The sequence below is a fragment of the Sebastes umbrosus genome, chromosome 5 (assembly GCF_015220745.1).
Source record: "Sebastes umbrosus isolate fSebUmb1 chromosome 5, fSebUmb1.pri, whole genome shotgun sequence".
In the NCBI taxonomy this organism is placed as follows: Eukaryota; Metazoa; Chordata; class Actinopteri; order Perciformes; family Sebastidae; genus Sebastes; species Sebastes umbrosus.
The window spans coordinates 19,669,951-19,692,577 of NC_051273.1; the positions used below are offsets into that span (position 1 = coordinate 19,669,951).

The window sequence follows — 22,627 nt, forward strand, 5'->3', positions numbered from 1 at the left end:
TGCAACTATGTTATGAAATAAGTTACTTGTCCATTATCTTCATAGAATTAATATTGGATAGATAGATAGATAGATAGATAGATAGATAGATCCTATGAAAAGACACAGGACTTTCACCCAGGAGGCCGTTGTTCGTGTCCTCTGTGAAACCCGTAGTCAAAGTTGATTTATTTGTTCCTAGTTACAGCACTTCCGGAGTTCTTTTAACCCCAACCACGATCTTTTCCTAAACCTAATTAAGTAGTTTTTGTAACGTAACATCCTTACTTAAGTTACACCACTTCCACTGTTTTATTTAAACGCAAACCGCAATCTTCCCTTAAACATAACTAAGTAGTTTTGTTGCCTAAGCCTAACCAAGTCGATCTTTTCCGAACCCTAACTGTGTACTTTTAGTTTGAAAAGACTGGAGCGGAAATTGACATGTGCGTCACATGTTGCTGGACATTCGTAGGAAAAACGCATGAAAAATACGTTGTTGAAAGTCGTGCTGAGCGTCACGAAAAAAAAGGGAAATTTGTGTCTATGTTCAAGAATCCAATAGATTAAATTTGTGACTATTTCACGTGAGACTGTGTTGCAAATATGCGTACAGTATCAACACGAGAGTTAGAGATATATCTCTATAGAAATACACACTATAAAGAATATATTAGAATACAGTAGATGTATTTGTAGTGCAGTTTGTTTTAAATGAAATGAAATGAAATGATAAACTAACTTAACATACATGTCAGATGTGCTGGACCGCAAACATCTTCAAGTGTGTGACTTGTTTTACAGAGACCTCATTGTTCTGTTAGAGGTTGGGGTTTGGTGGAAGAGGAGGTGGAGGGGGGGTAGTAAAGGTGTAGCCCTTATTCTGTTGAGATGTAGATAAGACTATAGCTATAAAGGTACACAATGTGAACAATTGCTCTCACACATGTACACTGACCATGGAGGCTATTTCTGCATTCGACAGCCTCACCACATGCTCTAAAAGGGCCGCGGCTGATCTTGTCGAAAGCAGAAGTGAGAGGTTTCAGGAAAATGAAAAAAAAAAATGGACTTGATACGGAAAGTTTTCAAAGGCGCCTTAATCTCTCTCTACTTCACGGCTCTTAGTAATATCTAATAACTGAGGTTGTATTCAGCCTTCCTTGATGGAGCTCTCACAGTCTTTAGAATAAATGTATGAAGACACTTGCTGAGGAAAGAGATAATTTCCCCTCAGCTGCAGGTGATTAGCTGGCTGTATTTACAGATGGGGGTTGGCACTTATTCTCTGTCGGATTGATGGAGCCCACGCACATGAATCCTGGAGGTAAAGGCTGTGGCAGTCTGCAGGGATGTTGCTAACTATTGCATCAGATGCACAGTTTGAGATACCTCTTGGGGATATATCTAAGTGTGTGTGTGTGCGTACATATCTCTCTATGTCTGTGTTGATGTGTTTGTCTGAGTGGGTGAGACAGAGTAACAGAGTTGTTGTCCACACTTCCACAGATGATCTGCGCTAATAAATTTGTCGCTATATTATTTTTAGGAGTACATTGTGTCACGTCCCAAAAATAGTCAATAATGCAGCACATGCAGTGATTCAGTTATTACCCCTAAATATATCTATTAAGCTGACAGCATGTCTGTTTTCCTTTAGTGTTGGAGCTTTGCTTTTGAGCATGTTATCCCTCCTTTTTTCCCTTTTTCCTCTGCCATTAGTGATACCTAATCAACACATATTAACAGCCAATCTGACAGTGAGCTATGCAGCAGTTTGGACACAAAATATTTGCTGTATTCATGGTTAATTTGTGTGTTTTATTTGATATGCTCAGTAGGTGACACAATAACAGTAATAACTGTAATGCATTCTAACACAGCAGCCTCGCCACAGACGCTGCTGCTCTTTGAAGCTTATATTAAATGTCCGTTGAGACTATCAGAGTTGTTGATTGAACTCTGGTTATTTTTGGGGCTGGTGTTGTAATAAATTAAAGACTATTGTTAGGTGTTCCTGTAATCTTGCCCAGACACATAGGCCTGCATGTACAGAGGTGGATTAAATTACAATTTCAGTTCACATCTTTAGATATAGAGTTCTCAGTTTAATAAGCAAATTAAAAACTGGGATGCATTCTGACTGATCTAATCAAAACAGCAGTCTTTAACCAAGATGTAGGGGAACTGTGACCTGATCTTATATACTGGTGATACTAAGTCACTAAACATATAGATACATATATGACACTTAATTAATCTGTGGGGATTTGGTGAATTGCCAAAGGACACTTCAGCATATAGCTGATATACTTGAATCTTCCTCTTTTGGTTGAAGGACGGTCTTTTGAACCAGAAGGCCTCTCTAATGTACAGGCACCTTTAATGCACAACACTGCATTTTTATTAAAACATCTAAAATTAAAGGAACAGTAGTGTGTAGTATTTAGGGGGATCTATTGGCAGAAATAGAATATAATATGAATAGGTATGTTTTCTTAAGTGTATAATCACCTAAAAAAAATAATGTTTTTGTTACCTTATATAAGCGCCATGTTTGTGTTTATTGTTTGGATGGTATTATTTGCTGGTTTTCAGTGAGGAATTTATTTCAGTGTAATGTTGGGGAACATTGTGAATATTTAGTGTGATTTCATTCTAGTATATTTTGACCACTGTGAATTTCTGTTGTCATCTTTTGCGGCTTCCATACACATGTTACAAAAGGACAGGAAGGGAGTTTTATTGTGAAGTGAAATGTTGAGTTGAGTAAAAAAAACGAGTTTACGGCAGAGCAACACGGTTGTTTTACCGTTGCCGTTGCTACCGAGCCGACTCGACGCTTAACTCAGTCGCATGTCCTCCTTGAAATGTGGTTATTGACAGAAAGTAAGTTAAGATTAAAATAAGAACAATGCAGACTAAAGATAGCCACGACACTTAGAATGAGCCGTATATATATCTGCGTATGGAGTGGGTCCTCTTCACGCAGCCCGCCGCCATGTTTCTACAGTAGCCCAAAACGGACAAACCAAACACTGGCTTTAGATAGGGACATTCACGTATTCACGTCGGCCGCCGTAGTTCTTCTGGGGATTGAGACCCCCATAAGGGGTAATAAAATGAATCTCAGAGGTCATGAGATTATTATCAGAGTAAAAAACGCACAGTTTTGTTGCACAAAATTCCATACATTTTTTTGGGCCATTTCTCTAATCTTCACAATCTAAAAGGGAAAATCCCTCTGAAATACTCACAGCTCATTCAACCTGTACCATACTTTGTATTCAGGACTTTTTGCTGTTGTTACCCAGGTTCACTCACATACTGTGAGCATGCTATAGCCAGTGATCATACCCCCTGTGTCTCTTTCATCTACAGAATCTAAACACCATGTAGTCTCATTTTATACATCATTCAATCATCATGACCCTTTAACAAACTGAAGAGACACAACTGCCCATTTATATTCCCCTCGGATTAGAGAAGGTTGTTGCATTACTCACAACAAGTGGTGATAATCCCAAAGAAGAATAAAGGCCCTTTTCACAGCAGCCATCTTGACATGTCATTGCAGGGTAAACACAGGTGGAATCAATATCATTGATTATGGCCCTGATCCATTTAGGTGAACCAGGGCTCTTGTATTGTGCATGCTGGCTCACTGCAATGGCTGTGACACTAAATAGTACAGGAACATAATTATTTGTTATCAATTATACCTGTGTTTACCCTGCAAACATGTGAAGATGGCTGCTGTGAAAAAGGCCTATCTTAGTCTCACCCCAATCCTTAAAGGGTAACTTTGGTATTTTTCCACCTGGACTCTATTTTCCCATGTTTTTGTGTCAAGGTGACTAATGGTGACAAAGATTTTTAAAGTGGTCCAGTATTATATATCTATATATCTATATACACTCACCGGCCACTTTATTAGGTACAAGGTGTACCTAATAAAGTGGCCGGTGCTAGTACCGATGGTCTTCTGCTGCTGTAGCCCATCTGTTTCAAGGATGGACGTGTTGTGCGTTCAGAGATGGTATTCTGCATACCTTGGTTGTAACGAGTGGTTATTTGAGTTACTGTTGCCTTTCTATCATCTCGAACCACTCTGCCCATTCTCCTCTGACCTCTGACATCACAACAAGGCATTTTCGTCCACACAACTGCCGCTCACTGGATATTTTCGCTTTTTCGGACCATTCTCTGTAAACCCTAGAGATGGTTGTGCGTGAAAATCCCAGTAGATCAGCAGTTTTTGAAATACTCAGACCAGCCCGTCTGGCACCAACAACCATGCCACATTCAAAGTCACTTAAATCCCCATTCTTCCCCATTCTGATGCTCGGTTTGAACTTCAGCAAGTCGTCTTCACCACCTCTAGATGCCTAAATGCATTGAGTTACTGCCATGTGATTGGCTGATTAGCTATTTGTGTTAACAAGCAATTGAACAGGTGTGCCTAATAAAGTGGCCGGTGAGTGTATCTATATCTTTCTACTGTATATATATTTATTTGTTACACAGCGTTGTTGAATACTCAATTCTGATTGGTCAATCACAGCATTCTGCGGCCTGTTATTTCTTTATAGCAGACCGTTGCTATGTATAGCAGACCGTTGCTATGTATAACAGACCGTTGCTATGTATAACAGACCGTTGCTATGTTTAGCAGACCGTTGCTATGGGCGCAGTTCTGATGTCGGACTCTGGCGGACAGTGTAATAAGCAGGATAATGTACAGCTAGCGGGTCATTGAGGTGAAAGAAACCCCTTCAGGGTGATGAGAGACACATCTGCTTTGTGTCGGGGTCGGGCTCTTTCACAACAATGACCAGCTCGCTGTACATTATCCCTCATAAATATATATATATATATACACACACACCTGTTTGTGTATGCATGTATATATTTATACACATCTGTGTATATTTAGTCTATATTTGTTTTTATCACCTTGTTCTACCATTTTATTACTTTATTATTATTATATGTTCTGTTTTAACCGTTACTTATTTTTTACTTTATTTATCTGCTTTTATTATCTTATGAAGCACTTTATAACACCTGTTTGTCTATGCTTGTATATATTTATACACATCTGTGTATATATAGCCTATATTTGTTTTCATCACCTTGTTCTACCATTTTATTACTTCATTATTATTATTATTATTATTAATATGTTCTGTTTTAAACCGTACCTTATTTTTTACTTTATTTATCTGCTTTTATTATCTTGTGAAGTACTTTATAACACCTGTTTTGATATTTTATTATTATGTTGTTGTTTTTTTCTCTTTTTTTCTTTTTTGTTCAAACAGAAAATGAAAAATATGCAAATCACTTATGACAAAACAGGAGTTCCCCCTCCAACAATGAAATTATACTCAAAACCAAAACTACTTTTTAAAAAGGGACACAATCTTACCAAATAGTTGTTGTCTGCACTGTAATGCAGATGTTTTTACAGATTTTACAGATGTTTTTGTAGCCCTTCACATGTAAAAACACATTAAGTGTATATAGGTGTAGTGTAAGTTGTGCTGTGAACCCTTTGACAGCTTTGAGTGACTGACTGGTGCGTTTGAGGCGGATGGGAGGCGGGGGTGTTCGTCCAATGGCGCTGCTGAGGAGGAAGAGGAGGAGGAGGAGGAGGCGGTGTGATGACAGAGAGAGAGAGAGAGAGAGAGAGAGAGAGAGAGAGAGGCGGGCTGCGGCAGCCAGCTGTTGGAAAGCAGCGCTCCTGACTCTGAACCATCCGCTACTACAGCACCAGGTGAATATCTCTCCACATCACCACAACAACACTTCATCAAACACATCTGTGTGCTTTTATCTGAGACTTTTCCTGTTTGTTTGCTCTCGATCCAGAGGCTGAAACTCCACAGAGAGAAGGAGATCTACAAGCAGGTGGGATGTTATTTTGTTTTTTTTTTGTTTTTTTTTATTATTATTATCTCTGTTGTTAACCTGCATGGAGATATATTAATGATAAGGCTGAAGCTGTGAAGTAAAGTACCTGTTGCTGTGTCAGTGAACGCAGCATATAGATGAGGCTATATTAGAGCAGGGATGCTTGGCAACTCGAGGACAGACAGGCTATTCTTAAACGGTCTATTTTCAATGACGTCAGCAATTTATTAGGCCTAATTATCCGCTAACATTTTTTCAAGCTCTGTATTTTTACAGTTTTTATTTTTAGCGTCGAACAGAACAGCGTGCAGTGCAAAATGAATCCTTTGGATATAGCCAGACAGACACATCATCCCATGACTCTTTCTCCATCTTTCTCATCCCTTCAACCTGTTGCCTTCACAGTCACACTGCTCTGCTCAGTATGCCTTCATAATGTGATAGATGTCATGTTTTAGGGTATAGGATCATTCAAGATATCACTTTTTTATAAACTAATTTAATGCATGACAAGAAATTTACTTCTGTTGTTAAGGTGTGCCTCATTTTCAGAGTTTCTTTCAGTCCAATGCAACAACTTTAGAAAGTCATAAAAACTTTTTTTTTCTCTATTCATGGAAAGATCAAATGCCTGCATGTATAAGCTATAGCTATACTGGCTATATCAAGGGAATTCAATTATCTGCTGTTAAAATTAGACAAATATTTCCTCACCATTACTCGGCATGAACCGTCTGACCCTGACGATGGCACACACACACAAATGGAGAAACATACTTTTATTTATCTTGATATATTGATGCTTTGATGTGAAAATGAAATTCGTACACCTTCCTCTTCTTAAATTATCTTTCAGTTTTGATTTGTCACAGTCTTTGGCAATTATTACAGCTGTCCTCGACCAAAGAAATATTCTTAGTCGACTTACACTCATACAATTTTGATGACTAATCTTGACAGATCTGTAAAACTGAGCTTTTCTACAAAGAATCACACAAAAGCGCCACTTTAAATCTTCTGTTTACCAGCGATGTGCTCATAAAGTTTCTTGGGAATGAGTCATTTAACATTAAAAAAGCATAAAAAAATGACTAATCGACTAAATAAATTCTTAGTCGACTATCACTACGATTTTACCGACTAATCGATTCGTTGATTTCATCGACAGATCTGTAAAACTGAGTTTCTCCACAAAGAATCACACAAAAGCACCACTTTAAATCTTGTGTTTAACAGAGATGTGCTCATAAAGTTTCTTGGAAATAAGTAATTTAACATTAAAAAAGCATAAAAAAATGACTGAATCTTAGTCAGCTAAGACCAAAATGAACAATTAGTTGACTGATCGACTAAGAGGGGCCAGCCCTAGCAATCACCCTTTTTAACTTGGGTTTAGGAGGATTTCTGTATTGTCTCATGCAAAATTTGCTTCCAGTTTTGGGTCTAATTTCACATTTCACCATCTTAACACAGGCATTTCATGTAACTAACACAGGAGTGACTTAAAAAATGACTTAAAACAGCTAAAACCAAGTCTGCTCACCAGCTCGGTTCGGTGTCGTCCACGCGGCTGCAGTTATAATTCAGTATATCTGTGTAGTGCAGCTTCTCTTTGGATCACTTTCATTGTATAATCAATACATGTATGAAAAATAATATTTCACAGACAAGACAGTGATGCAGAAACATCCATAGAGAGTTAACTAAATGGATTATTGTTGCAGGATTTTCAACACAAACTTCAGCTTTTGATTCATCTGGTAATTATATTTAATCATATTTAACAACCAATACAGCAAACAGTCCTGTGTGATGGAGTTAAATAGGAATCTGCTTTTCCATCGCAGAGTAAAGCCATTAGCTTCTTTGCTTACACGTGTTTAGCATGTTTTTGAATCATTATCAAGCCATCATGCTCTAAATGACTCATGGAAGGAAAACCATCGAAGCAGAACCCCCAATACTCTGCAAATGCCCTACTTATTTCCCTTCTCATTCATGCGTATAGTTCACTGCAGCAAGAAAAAAAATACCAGTGCAAATACATTCATCTGAACGGATTAAAGCATTTAAAATGATCTGTCGATGCACAAGCTTTTAGTTTTTCTTTGCATGTGCATTGTTGTCCCAGTGAGGTCCCCGGTGATTAGCCAGGAGCTCCCAGAGAGCAGCGCTTGCTGTGTGCGTCTGTGCTCAGTATTTTCCACCGTCTCGCCTCTGGGAAGGCGTCTTCTGACAAAGGTGCCTTCTTTCCCCAAAGAAGCCTGAGACCCAGGGGCAAGTGTGCATGTGTGCAATTATTGCACTCTAACAGGACACACTGCGATTCTGTTTTACATTTATGTCTTATCATAGTGGGACTAGTTAAGAGATTAAAAAGAAAGATCTGCTATTTCATTTAATTTTCACTTTTTCTCAGTGATGGCATGTTCAGGAGTTGACCTTAGAGATGAAAGGTCACAGGCCGTAGTGTTCTGGTGCATTCACAGACCTCAAACGGCAGTTGTCGTGCGGGAAAAACATCCCGATTTAGCTGATGTGTGAGGCACAGCCAGGCCTTTCCTGCCCGTCTCGGCCTTTAGGCCTTCGACAAACCTACTAAACCACATAGAGTTCTAAAGCTAACTCCTCACCGTAAGGGCTGGAGGTGTAGTTATATTTACCCAGCTTGTTCATGTGTTTCGTCGTCGTTTGGTTGTATCTGACAGGAGAGGAACTTTCTGTAAAACCCCTGAGATAAAGATCTTTCTGCCCTGTTTAGAACACATGTCCCACTTCCCTCTCTACTCACCATTAGCTTGATATGAGGATGAATCTCACTTCTGAGAGACAGAAAAGTTAGACCTAGAGTGAGTTCAATTCTTTGTGGTGTGCCTGGAGGTGTTAGTTAGACAAACCAATACTGGCTTTTGCGGTGCTTTACTTATAAGCAAGAGCTATTTGTCCACAGCGCGCCCTGTTTTACCGTCGATGGGTTTTTATCTGCAGCTGTCTGATGGTGTCGAGGTGTGTCTTGTCTCTGCACCACATTCAGTACAGTGAATATCACACGACTTTATAAGGTAATAATGAGGGCAAAGAGGTGGATTCCTCCAGAAATGCCCCAGATGCCTGTGTGCCAAGCTTACATTGAGGGACAGCGGGCACTTTAGGGGTCGTGGGAACACAGGAGCCATATCCGCTCAGGCACCATCAGGAGGGACGGAGGACTAAATATAGAGAAGTCCGATACATGTCCAGTATTAAGGGGGAAAACCAGTGAAAAGTGCTCTGGGCTTTGGAGAAGCTCTGTATGGTCAGAGGAGCCAAACCAGCACTCAACGTATAGTCGTATGACTAATAGTGGAGTGTAAAATGGAAGCAACCCATGCAGCAAATTTTATGTATGCATTTGATTTAGTGTTTTATGAGTATGCATCAAAGTCACTTCATGGCTGTCACCCATAATGCAAAGAACGTCAGTGAAAATAATCACATTTCTCTATAGTGTCCAGATCTATACGGTCCTGCAGGGGCAAGGATGGGAGCGGGGGTTTTCTAGACTAATAAAAAAAAAGAAGAAGAGAAAAAACAGCGGGTGTGCGTTTCAAAAATGGACATTCTCAAGCCAACCGCAATCCATCCATGTCTTCGCCTTCTGCTCGCTGACCTGTCTGTGCATGAGAGAGGAGTGGGTGGCTTTTAGCTTCAGCCATCTTTCAAAAACACACCGTTTTCCTTTTACTGTTTGGTTTCAGCTATTGCCTGCTGAACCTTTAAAAGGAGCTATCGACTGTATTTTTAACCCTGTCTCTTGGGGCCGTGCGGTGCAGTTGAGCACTGAGGCTGCTGGCCCGGGGGTAACCCAGACTGTGGGGGTGTCAGACTGTGTAGACTGCTGGCCCGGCAAGGGCCGCTCTAACTTTAGACCGCATCGCCTCATGGTGGTAAAAATAAACACCCTGCCCTTACCAAGGGGAAAGGGACTTGAGTCACTTAAACCAAATAGATGACATTTTCCCACCAGAATTACAAGAGCGTGAAGAGAGGTATTATGGAATATGCAGATGCATATATGCAGAAATAAGCCGTTAGTACAGAGGCCACTGAGTACAATTGTGACGCTCGAGAAATATTTTTCACACAACTTTTTATTTTCCTTGAACTAGAGAAGGAAAGTGTTTAATATCACATGTATTTGTTGCTGTTCACTGCAGCAGTATGAATGCAAATGACACAAACATATTGTATTCTGCTTCTGTAACATTGTTTTATTTTATTTTACAGGTGTCAGAGTGTCAGACGGCAGAAAAAATGGGAAGAAAGAAAATACAAATTTCTCGTATTCTGGACCAGAGGAATAGACAGGTGAGCAATATTTCATTTATATACCATTACCTTTTTTCTACATGTATATTAGGGCTGTGTATAGGCAAGAATCTGGCAATACGATATGTATCACGATACAGGGGTTACAATATATTGTGATATATTGTGATACTGCAAGCTTGGCGATTTATTGCGATTTTTTAAATTTAATTTTAGGAAAACTATAATAGTATAAAGAACACACCACCATATGCATAAACTCTGAGTAAAGAAGTTATTTTTTTTATGCAATCAGAACAGTGTGATCTGCATTTGCATTTATCTCAGTCCCTGTAACATCATAGCACTACTTTTTATGCAATCTGAGCTGCTGTCTGTCACAAATCTTTGCATGTAAACTATTAATTAAAAATGAATACAGTGTTTTTCAGAATCCGTACAGTATCACAAAACATAATATTGCGATACTCAATATTTTTTATATTTTTCACACCCCTATACAGTATTGCCTCAGTAATATTTGTACACGGCCTTTTTACGGCCTGTTCGGACATGATGTACTGTAAATACTTTTTTAGTGCCTCATGTTTAGTGCAGGAGATGCAACAAAACGTGGGCTAAAATTGTCACATACAGTATGGACAAGGCTGAGTAATGCATTGGACGCACACACACAATGTGATAATTGTACTGATTTGGATACAAAAATAAGTTTTGTGCATCGTGCAGCAGAGGCATAGCATGACGGGGGATAATGTGTGCGGGAATCAGAATCAGGTTTATTTTGCCAAGTATATTCAGTACATACATGGAATTTGACTCCAGTTTTATGCAGCTCTCTCAATGTACTTACACAGATTAGAAATAACAGCTAGGAACAATAATGACCAACAATAAAATAAGAATGCAAAAATAAAGATAAGATGTCTATATACAAGTCAAGTGTTGTGGAAGTTGTAAACAGCACAAATAATGCAAAGCAATAAATACTGGATGGATAGAGATGGACTGGATGATTATGTGCATGAGGAGATGTCTATATACTGTATGTACAGTGAGTAGGATTTATATTGGCAGTGACAGATTTTACAAAAAAATGCGCATTACAGACATTTTGGTGTTAGAGTGTTTTTGACTGTATGACTATATATCAGAATGATTTCTTAATACTGCAAAAATGTGGAGGAAATATCACGTTATGATATCTAGAATGATAAGAGACAGGAGTACGATCATAGCTACATTTTACAATAATTGCAGCGTGCGTGCTTCATTTTTTATCACTTGCATATCGAGTGCCAAAACGGAGTTAAATAGGTGTAAATGCAGCATTGGGTGACTGTGAGTCTGTGAGAGTTAGAGCTGAAAGTTTGCTGTAAATTAAAGAAAATCTGAAAGATCGAACCGTAAGAGTGACATTTTGTTCAGTGCCAAAAGGTCGGTAATGTGCTCTTTCACACTGAACAAAATGGACTGAGCACTCTAACAGAGCGACATGGAAGGAGGAAAGAGGGTTAAAGGGGAGATATGAAAAACTCTCTTTTTCAGAGCTTGTGCATTTAGGTATCTGGAGTGTTTACCAACCCACAAACTGTGAAATAAGACAAACCAGTCAGTTCTTTTTGTGGGCTGCATACATCAGAAAACATGTGATTCAACAAGCCATTCAGATTTGGCTCCCCTTCCTACGTCACATGCAGGCTCATTAGAATATATCGCCCACAGCTTGAGAACTACCTTTGCAAAGGTGCACCATATTTTCAGGAGGGGGTCTTAAAGAGACAGGCGCTAAAACGGAGCATTTCAGACAGACGTGAATACAGGTATATTTAGACAGACAGTATGAGAATAATAATGTGTTTTTTGAGTATTAAAGCATGTAAACATGTTCAAGTAGAAACCCAAAATACAGGTATGAACCTGAAAATTAACATAATATGTCCCGTTTAAAGCCTAAAAAGAAAATGTATGTGACAGTACAGTAGAGGAAGTTTGAGATGAATCTGATAAAGCAGATTATATATACAGTGTAATGTTGATGTCAACTTCCAACCAGAAGTTACATATGTTTTTTCAGACACACCACAGACTGAGGTAATGTCAGTGCAACACTGCAACGTGACAGAGATGTTCACATCATGCTCGTAATCTATTATTATTATGTTAATCAGTATGTATGAAAAAAAACACATCAAACACACACAAGGAATCGGCGTAGACGAGAAGAAAAACGCATTAAACTGAGCTGGCAAATACGATTTGTTTCTCATATCTGATCTTCAGGACTGAATGTTTTGTGGTGATAAGGTTTGTTTTTTTGGGACTTTTTCCTTCCTTATCTGTGTTGAGGCTGTGAGGAGAGACAGTGCTGTGTGCTACACAGACTGTGAAGGCTTCTGGGACAAACTTGTGATTTTTAGGCGGTATAAATATGCATGACTGTCAACACTGTTAGTATTTGGAAGCAATCAGTTTGGATTTGTGTGTTTTGCTTTTCCATTTAAAAACTCTACCTTTAGCAGTATTATTTTTAAACAGCAATTATCATTAATCTGATAACACAAACAAGTTTGCATATTAGGCTGATAATGTGGCAACTACAACACATTTTGGCTATATTTATTCCCATTATTAGAACATTTTATTAGAAAATTTGAAAAAGAAATTGTCATTACGTGTAATTGTGATACAAACTGACATTTGTATATATACAGTATATATATATATATATATATACTCTCTTGTTTTGTTGTTTGTTTTTCATGTATTTATTTGTTTTTATTGGATTATTTTCTACTTAGTTTTTTCTGCTTATTTTGTGTGCTTTTTGTTATCATTTATTTTTGTTATATTTTTCCAAATTATGTTAGCTTAGGTTTCTTTTATTACTTTTTTGTTATTGTTTATTTTTCTCATTGAGAAATGTTGAGCGGAGGTCCGTTGTATAAGCCTGTGGCTTCTTGACTTCTCCTGTCACATTTCTTATTTTTCCGTTATCTGGATTTTATGAAGTGTGCAAAAAAAAAAACATTTCTGCATAGTTCATACCAAAACATTGATTAATTAATAAGATTTATATATTCTAACTCTAAGTCATCACTATCCGGCTGAAGTTAAAGGCAAGATGACCCAAACCTCTGTGTGTGTGTGTGTGTGTCGTTATAGGTGACTTTCACCAAGCGTAAGTTTGGTCTGATGAAGAAGGCGTACGAGCTGAGCGTGCTGTGTGACTGTGAGATCGCCCTCATCATCTTCAACAGCACCAACCGCCTGTTCCAGTACGCCAGCACAGACATGGACAAAGTGCTGCTCAAGTACACCGAGTACAGCGAGCCCCACGAGAGTCGCACCAACACGGACATACTGGAGGTGTGCAAGCTGCTATTAGAGGGGATGACAGTGAAGCATGAATTAGTGTTAACGAAATAGTCAATTATTTCAGAGCAGGAGGCATTCACATGAAATTCAGGTTGCAAAAAATGCTATAGAGTGTTGTATTTTGGATGAAATTCCTTCATATATTGCTATTATCGTGGGTAATTTTCCACTTTCTGTTCTGTATCAGACTCTTCGCAGGAAAGGCCTCGGCCTCGACAGCGCAGAAATCGACAGTGAGGAGAGCATGCAGGTGGCTGCAGACAAATATCCTCTCAGCGAGGGCATGGATCTCTCTGTGGCTCGCCAACGCTTCTATGTCAGTCCACACACACTTCTGCTATTCACCAGACACACAAGCATGAGCACACACACACATGCCGAGCTGACTTGAAGTTGTTTAAATGTGGATTCTTCGAATTCTTCTCATTTTAATGACACTCAAAATGTCTGAAATGTCCAGATATTCCTTCACTGCCTGACAGTTTCCTGACTTTAATACTTATGCTGTTATCATACATGGATTTTACTCTGCAGGCTCCATCACTCCTCTCACCAGAAGCCCAGTTCCTGGTGTCTGCAGGCTGTGAGAACGGCTTCCCCAACTCCTCCGGATCCAGCATGGCGTCCCACAGACCTCCGGGCTTCAAATCTCTGAGTTCCAGACCCGGATCTGCCAGCCCTGCTGCGCCACACGCACACACTGCATTCATGTCTCCACACTCAGGTGAGCTGACCCGTATGAAACATGGATCATTTTAACTGCAAAGTGAAAGATTTGCAGACAGTTCCCATGTCAATTCAAGACCAACACAATGACAAAGGGACCATGTCTTCCACATGCTTTACAGTACATACTATGGAGAGTAAAAAATGTTTAATAGTGAACCAAATCATCCAATGTCCTCAATGTGTTTAATGTACTATATGCCAATAATAGAGTTTTCATTACAAAATGAAATGTACGTAATTTGAAAAATGTGACTCCGGCTATGAGAAAACGATTGCCGGCATTAAATTAAAACTCTCCACTGAATGGAAAATAGTTTTTTCAAAGACGTTAGCTGTCACAACTGTCCATTTACAAATTGGCAATATTTCACAGAATATTACAATTTGTTGCCAAAATGAGCAATGAACATTTTTCTGCTTAAAAATAGAGGCGAAACATTTAGCATGATAATCCATTTAACGCTTTTCTATGGGCTCGCTAAACACTTTCTGTAGAATTCACATGTCAACCTTCTGTGCAGCTGGCTGTGAACTCACAGGAAGTGTGTGTGCACGTGCACGTCTGTGCACACTAATCCACACATGCAGTCGGCTGGTTTTGTGAAACTGGCCCTCCACCAGTGTTAACAGCGGCTGTAACCAGTTCTGTGGTTTCTGTACAGAATGTATCACACCTGCCAGTCGTGTCAGACACTTTTACAGTCTTTAACCATGTTTTGGCGCACTATGATGTCATTAGACACTGATCATTGAGTGTTTTTAGAAGCATTATTACTGTTTTTCCTAATAATTGACACAGATTTTTGCGGATTATACTTATATATTACAAATATTAACACGAACTCGCAAATGATAGCTGTCCTGTAAAGATCAGATACCAATTTAAAAGTCAAACTAAAAGAAGAAGTTCATTTTTATCACAGAAACAGAGTGAAGTGAAGAATGTATCACAGAGAATAAACGATTCCTCTGTGAGTGAAACAAGCTCACATCTCTTTTCACTTCCTGCTCCTTTCTTTCGCTGCGTAGGTATCGGCTACTCCGTGTTCTCCCACGGCAACCTGAATCGAGCTCTGGACATGAAAAGCCCTCCTCCTCTGAACATGGGTGGTGAGAATCTGCGGGGAGATGCTGCTAACAATCAGGGCATGGGGGCCACACGTGCTAACCACAACTCTGCTGTAAGTTACTCTCCAGTGTGAGCTGCACTGAAATGTGTCACACGATATTCATATTTTAAGCATGCAATGATGCCACTCTATCACTACAAATATGAGATTTTTGGTTCGATATTTCTCTTTCCTTGTTCATCAGAGGGGCGTCTTGTACCAGGGCCTGCACAGCAGCAGCTCCATGGTAGCCATGGGCAAGGCAGGGTTGCTGGGTCACAGTTTGGGAGGCTACGGCCTCCCTTCTCCTGGAGCCTCTGGTACGTCTGATGTGTATCATCTATTTTAAGGCGATTGCTTTCTTGCTGAGAGTTAGATGAGAGGATAGAGTGGTGCAGGGATGAGTCCTAAAACACTAAAATTAGTTAGTATTTTGGCACTTCTGGTTCCCTGGTCTAGAAGTCAATGGGTTTTTAGTTAGATGCCTGAAATAAGGTCTGTGTTTAACACAAGCTGAAGAGATTTGAATGTTTTAATGTTGTTCTACGATATAAAATACGTAATTTTGAAGCCTTTATGTGTCTTAGAAAAAGTGGTTGCTAACAAGTGGCTAAATGAGATTACTAAACGTCATTATGCCAAACACTAGTCCGCCTTTAGCTTGGTGGTGGTGACTTTAACTTTTTACTTCTGACGATTACATTCACACTTCAAAACGAGGAAAACGTGTAAGTATCATAAACGTTTGTTTGCCACAGAGCTTTTTTTCTGCAATAATCCAAAATCCAATGGAAAAATCCCATTGGCTTTATGTCGAGGGAACCTGTGTGATTATAACTACCGGGTTGGCCTACAAAAATACGTCATCCCTGCATCACTTTATTGATACCACTCTCATGTCTGTTTGTTAAAAAACAAACTACAGCCAGCAGCTGATTAGCTTCTCTTCTCTTCTCTTATCTTATCTTATCTTATCTTAGTTTAGCACAAAGACTATAAACAGAGGGAATCAGCTAGCCTGACTCTGTCCAAAGGAAACAAAATCTGCCTACCACCACATATACAAAAACTGAGGTGCAAAAACGAGAAGTTGTGGTTTAACCAGGGGTTTTGTGCAGCACTACTTTTTGGCCGGGTGCTGTGACCTCCACTGGTTGCCTGACAACATCACAGTGACGTCAGCATTCCAAATAAAATAAAACTAATAGTCCTGCACATAACTCTGGATGAAACAAACAAGATATAAGGTGTTAATTAGAGATTAGTTTTAGAGTCAGGCTAGCTGTTTCCCCCTGTTTCCAGTCTTTATGCTAAGCTAAGCTGACCGGCTGCTGACTTCATACTTACAGTACAGACATGAGAGTGTTATCATAGAGCTCTCGGTAAGAAAGCAAACAACTGTATTTCCTATAATGTCGAACTATCCTCTTATAGTGACGATAAACTATCCTATCATTCACTGATTCTGGTTTATTAAAATCCATCTTTGTGTCCCATTTTTTTCATCTTTTGATTTATATCTCTCTTTCCAGAGTACAGCCAACCTGGTTTTTATCACTCTGTTAGTCTACAACGAGGAGCAGTGAACCCCTGGCAGCCAGCACAGCCGCCTCAGGAGCCCCATGGGCCTCATATAAGCCTAGGGTGAGGATATTAATGCGTCATATGGTACCTCTGTGAGGATGAAATATGGCAGAAAGTTGAATTTGCACACTGTTCTTTGCTACGGCAAAGGATGTTTTTATTCAGTCTTGCTGTGCAACATTTCGATCAATCAGATCTTCATCAGGCACGAAACAGCACTAACAAACATCACATTTTACATATATATCTCAATATGATGGCAATCATCAGCCCAAGGCAACCATATACTGTATGTGGCTTCACAACACAATGAAGTAATCATTGGTGTCAGCAACTGGAATGGAAAACAATGATAAACAGTAAGACAGAGCAACAACAATGAAATGAAAAAGAAAAAATTATATGAGAAAAAAAATATATATATATATAATCAAAAGAAATGGAGTGAAAAATAAATAGATATAAAAATAATTAAGTAAATAAAAAATAAGAGAATAAGAAAATTAAAAATTAAAAATATTAAGAATATACAAGAAAATAAAAACAATGAAAAAACAATATATACATTAAAAATAAATAGAAACAAATAATAAAATAATAAGAAATAAGTTAAAAACAAAGAAAATGAGAGAAAGAAAATAATAATATTAAATGGAAAATAAATAACAAAAATAGGTAACTAATAAATACAAAATAAAATATATACATAAAATAAAGAAAAACATAATAGTTGAATGTGGAAAGATTGTGTTTAGCTTTGTTGAAGCCACTGTCACTGACACTGACTGCCACTGTTATTTTGGGTAAATTTCTCCATAAAATATGGAAGCACACATTCATGTATGTTCTTGTAGGTTTACATCTGATTTAATTTCCTCAATGTTGTTTTTTTTTAAGAGAATATAAGTTGTTGTAACTGTTTAGCCTAATCAAAGCACTCTTTTTTATTGATTTTAAATGCATCAAATTGTCATCAAGCTGCCCCTGATGCATTTAAGATATAATTACAGAATTGATGTTGAAACTCAGACATTTCTGTTGTCTTGTTGTTCCCAGGATGTCCAGTGGAGGGTGCTCCTTCCCCTCCCAGTCTTGCTCCTCACCCTCTCCACATCTGCCCTCCCTCAACCTCAGCATCAAATTGGAGCGCAGCTCTCCCGAGCACATGTCCTCGCCCACCTCCCCTCCTCTACACCACCTCAGGCAGCACTCTCCAATGAGCAACCCCGACTCGGCTCGCCAAACCCCTCCGGAAGCCCGACCGGCCAATGAGACGAAGGAGTTTCCCAAAGCCGGCTACCCGCAAGACGAAGAGGAAGGAGGGCAGCCGCTCAGGCAGTTAGAGATAAGTGATGGGTGGCAGAGATAGCTGTCTGCTGCAGTCTAACACCATCTCCCATTCAATCAGCTATCCTCCATCAAAACCACACACACACACACACACACACATACACACACACACACACATACACATACACACACACATACACACACACACAGATATATAACCCAGAAGATAGCGAGATGGGGTCGATTTGTCCCCATCATCCCAGAGAGGAATGCCTCTCTTTGTCTCCTCACACAGAGCTGGTCTCTCCTGGGCGATGGAGAATGTTCTCTGCATCACTTGATTGATCCCACGAGGAGACAGATGCATACAGACATTTGCTTTTTTTTTTTTTTGTTTGGTTAGGTTTAGTTTTCTGCGTGGAGCTAATGTGAATCAAAAAAATACAATTTGAAATGTGTTTGTGTTTGTTTTTGTTTTCCGTGACTTTGTTGAAGTTAGCTACAGCAGCACATCGGGACCAGCTGAATTTCTCCAAAGCTGCAAAACCGTCTGATATTTGGCTTTCCAAGTGTTCAGTGTCTGAAAATTGACACTTCGCTGTCTTCGTATAAATGTTACAGTGAAAATGACTCATCACACCAGACAAAATAAACCACTTAGTCTCTGTGTACAGTAAACCTTTATGCCCCTCTTGTTTTAGAAGCTTTAATGTTTTCGCCTTTTGCCCAAAAATCACCACAAAAAAAAACAGTTATCACCCGTCACTGGAGCCTTGGCATTTTTGAAATACACTAGGACATTTTAAAGGATCAATTCACATTTTTTTTGTCTGTCTTAAAACTTACATGGCCATTTGAACACAAAAATATTTTTTGATTACTGAAATTGTTCCTCCTGTCCATGAAAATATCCCTTCATAATAATAATCTAATATAACAAAATCCAGTTTTTATTCTTCAGTCTAAAATAAGAGGCTTCAGTAATGGTAAAGGTCTTTCTTTTTACTTTTAGTACATACTGCATGCAGCTGCACTTACAAAATACGTACTGTTGCATGCAGTATTCATGCAATTGGGACAAACTACTTCATCATAACATTGTGCCTTGAACTTTGACCCTCTTGCTCATATAGAACAGACAGAACAGCCTTAAACACATGCTGGCTAACATACTGCAAATTGCGACTGGAATGGATGTAGCAGGACATCCTTGTATTTTTACCATACTGCATTTGACATACGATGTATTGGGACATACTCAATCTTTTTCTGGCATACTAAATAGTATGATAGTATTGGAACGCACAGTTAGTCTTTTCAGTACCAAATTCCTTCTTTGTGTTTGCCCGCACAGTGTTTCATTGCATTGTGTCATGATCTTGGGTTTTTGTTTAGCCTGTTTCCGTTTTTTTTTTTTTAAAGTTACTCTCCCTGTGTGTCATTTTTTTTTACTCCCTGCCTCTGTCTTTTTCCCGCCTGTTTTCCACCACACTTAGTTTAGTTAATTAGTTTCTTGTGTATTTAGTCCATGTGTTTCTCTTTTTCAGTCAAGGCCTAATGAAAGAGGCGGGTGACACATGTTATTCCCCAAAAATATGACACGTTGATGATGTGTGACATCTCCTCTTTTCCCCCTCCTTGGTTTCAGTTTCAGGTCGTCTGCTTGTGTCTTGTTCTTTGTGTTTAGTTTTCTTAGTGTTACTGTCCTGTTTTTTACTTGCCAGAAACAGTTAAAGATAACCAAAAAACACTTGGCAAAAGCAGAGTCTAAATACGCAGAAGAAAGATCTGAATCACACAAGGAATACTGGAGGAAACAAGGTTGAAATGCTAACTAAGAAAAGACAAGCTGGCACAGACAAAGGGAAGCACACAGACTAAATCCACAATGAAAGGAGGGTGATAACGAGGGACAGGTGACAGCAGGGCTAATGAGGGGACAGGTGAAGACAATCAGGGCGGGATGGACAATCACACAAGAGCAGGTAGTAAAGTGAAATTCATTTGTAGAGCACAATCTCATACAGATGCAAGTCAAAGTGCTTTACAGAGTAACACAAAGAGGGAGTTTTGTACTAATACTGTCATTTTGCAAGATGTCCACTTGATTTATCTCAGATTGCTGAAGCCTCACATAAACTCCAGATTCATTTAAGAATCTATTTTTACACAGAAGGAAGACTGAATTTTATTCCCCCATCTCTTGGAATCACATTAAGCAGGGTACTGTTTTAAGACGGTCTTAAAATAAAACATGAATCTATCCTTTAAACTTCTGGGCGTCGGTGTCTCTCAGGGACTTGGATGATGTTTTCCTTGGGACGTTTAAAAACGGCTTATTTCTGTGTTTGTTTGTAAGAGTAATTGTGGATAAGCTACGCTTTAGTTGTATTATTCCTCCAAATAATGCTAGTTTCTTTTTTTTTTACTTTACCCTATCAATGGCAGTCTATTTCAAACTAAAGACCAAAGTGTTTAAATATTGTCCGAATGCATTGCAATCAACTGCAACAGCCAAAGACATCATGTGTTTGTCTATATTGGGTCTAATTTGATTTAAGTCATTTTAAAATGGCATCATCTGAAGGGCTTCTGCATATTGTTGATATTATTGAGCTTTACTGCCATCATTGTCTTGTGATATTTAGACATATATGAGACATGGTGTAATCAATGAGTCTAAATATTCATAAAATATTTCATAAAAATCCCACAAATTACTTTTTTTTATTGAGGAATATTTGGTTTTCATTATATCTGTAAATGTACTTTGCAATGTATTTTTTTGTGCACTGGATTTCTGTGTGTTTAAGTTTTGCATTTTCAACTTTTTTTCTGCAAATGACAAAAATATACTTTTGGCTTTGAATGAATTTCCACTTATTGTCCACAAGGGGTCATCTTATTTCACAAAATTTGGATTTGGGTGAGAAAGTGCAGAGCAGGGAAGACCAGCCTTAACTATTGGTGATTAATTATCTAATGAATCTGTATGACAGGACACAGGTTCAGTGGTTCACTCTGCAGACCTGCAACAAATTCATCATGACAAACTCTGCAGAGATTCTTGGTGGAGGTCTTCAAGCTCAAGTGCTGCTGTGGAATTAGTTCTTTTTTTCATTTTTTTTAATGCGGTTATGTGGATTAATATCAGCATGAAGAACCAAATGATCAGTATTCTGATGTTTTTGGGTTGAGTTTTTATATGTTTGCTGAATGCTTCACTAACAGAACAAAGACAGATTTGTTGTGATTCCTTTTAAATAAAAAAACGGTTTGATTTGTACACTTGCTTTGCCCTGCTTTGTTTTTTCTACAAAGGACATTATCATCTTTCTTTAAAAGAATGTGAAAAGCCACAGCTTTTTTCATGTACATTCAATCTGAAGACAGATAAAATGCCGTCCGCTGTGTGGCTATCAAGCTTTCATGTGTCCATTTATTTAGTCTTCTTCACCTCCGTTCCGTCTTTTGAACGCACACACTCCCTCATTATCATGTCTGGCCCCTGTCAGGCGGCTCCCCACGCCGCCACCAAACGAGAGGAACAAGAATGGGCCACTTAAAAGCCCGGAGACCTTTATGTCTTCAAATATTCGGCACAAAAAAAGCTCATTTCCACAGCTGGTTGTCTCACAGTAACTATGCCAGAACGTTTTCTTCTGCTACATCGCTGAGGAGCATTTCAACGTAAAGCAGGGAGGAGCCCCGGTCCTCCTCTGTCGTCTCTCCTCCCTAAATGAAAAGAGGCTCTCACTGGGGTCATGTCTGGTCTGCTCCCCTGAGACCAGGCAGGCCCAGTCTGTAGGGCATGTCTGGGTCCTGCACACACACAAATCATGGTTTCTATAGCAACCACAGCCAGCCATGGCTGCCTGACTTGGCCCGCTGCAGTCCACAGCTCAGACTGAGGGGGGCCCCGAGGCCTCCAGCACAGATGCACATAATTAATGTGATTATATAGATATGTCAACCTTGTCACCTTTCAGTTCATCAGGCCGCTCGCTCTCACAGACCACGGCCACCGGCTCAGAGAGCAGCAGAGCGCCACCGCTGTACATCCTTATGTAAGATGTGCAAAGCTCAAACTGTACTCATCAATCATGATATATAACAATTACAGAAATAACACGTAACACTTAATTTTACAGGTCCGCAAATTTCATTCAATTTCATTTCATTCAAGTAACGTATTTGAAATTTCTTTGGAATTACTGACAAATTACCCCGATATTTACCTCAACATTTATCAAAAATTACTTTATAATAATAATGCTTTGTAATGTGTTATGATTGTTATAAATCATTATGAATATTTGCTTATAACTATAATT

At 39.0% G+C, this 22,627-nt stretch overlaps 1 protein-coding gene across 1 annotated transcript; it reads left to right on the top strand.

Moving 5' to 3' along the window:
* Window positions 1-5,645: 5,645 nt before the first annotated feature.
* mef2b (myocyte enhancer factor 2b) lies at window positions 5,646-21,579 on the top strand. The gene is made up of 10 exons (XM_037770994.1): window positions 5,646-5,758; window positions 5,854-5,892; window positions 10,162-10,242; window positions 13,369-13,572; window positions 13,769-13,897; window positions 14,116-14,305; window positions 15,340-15,491; window positions 15,625-15,739; window positions 16,952-17,063; window positions 18,060-21,579. The coding sequence occupies exons 3-10, from the start codon at window positions 10,189-10,191 to the stop codon at window positions 18,370-18,372; spliced, it is 1,269 nt and encodes a 422-aa protein (XP_037626922.1). The 5' UTR covers window positions 5,646-5,758; window positions 5,854-5,892; window positions 10,162-10,188; the 3' UTR covers window positions 18,373-21,579.
* Window positions 21,580-22,627: the final 1,048 nt, after the last annotated feature.

Coding starts and splice junctions, on each gene's coding strand:
- mef2b (XM_037770994.1), top strand. CDS start 10,189: ATGGGAAGAAAGAAAATACAAATTTCTCGTATTCTGGACCAGAGGAAT. Junction 15,740..16,951: donor CCCTTCTCCTGGAGCCTCTG/GTACGTCTGATG, acceptor CTCTCTTTCCAG/AGTACAGCCAACCTGGTTTT. Junction 17,064..18,059: donor GGGCCTCATATAAGCCTAGG/GTGAGGATATTA, acceptor TGTTGTTCCCAG/GATGTCCAGTGGAGGGTGCT.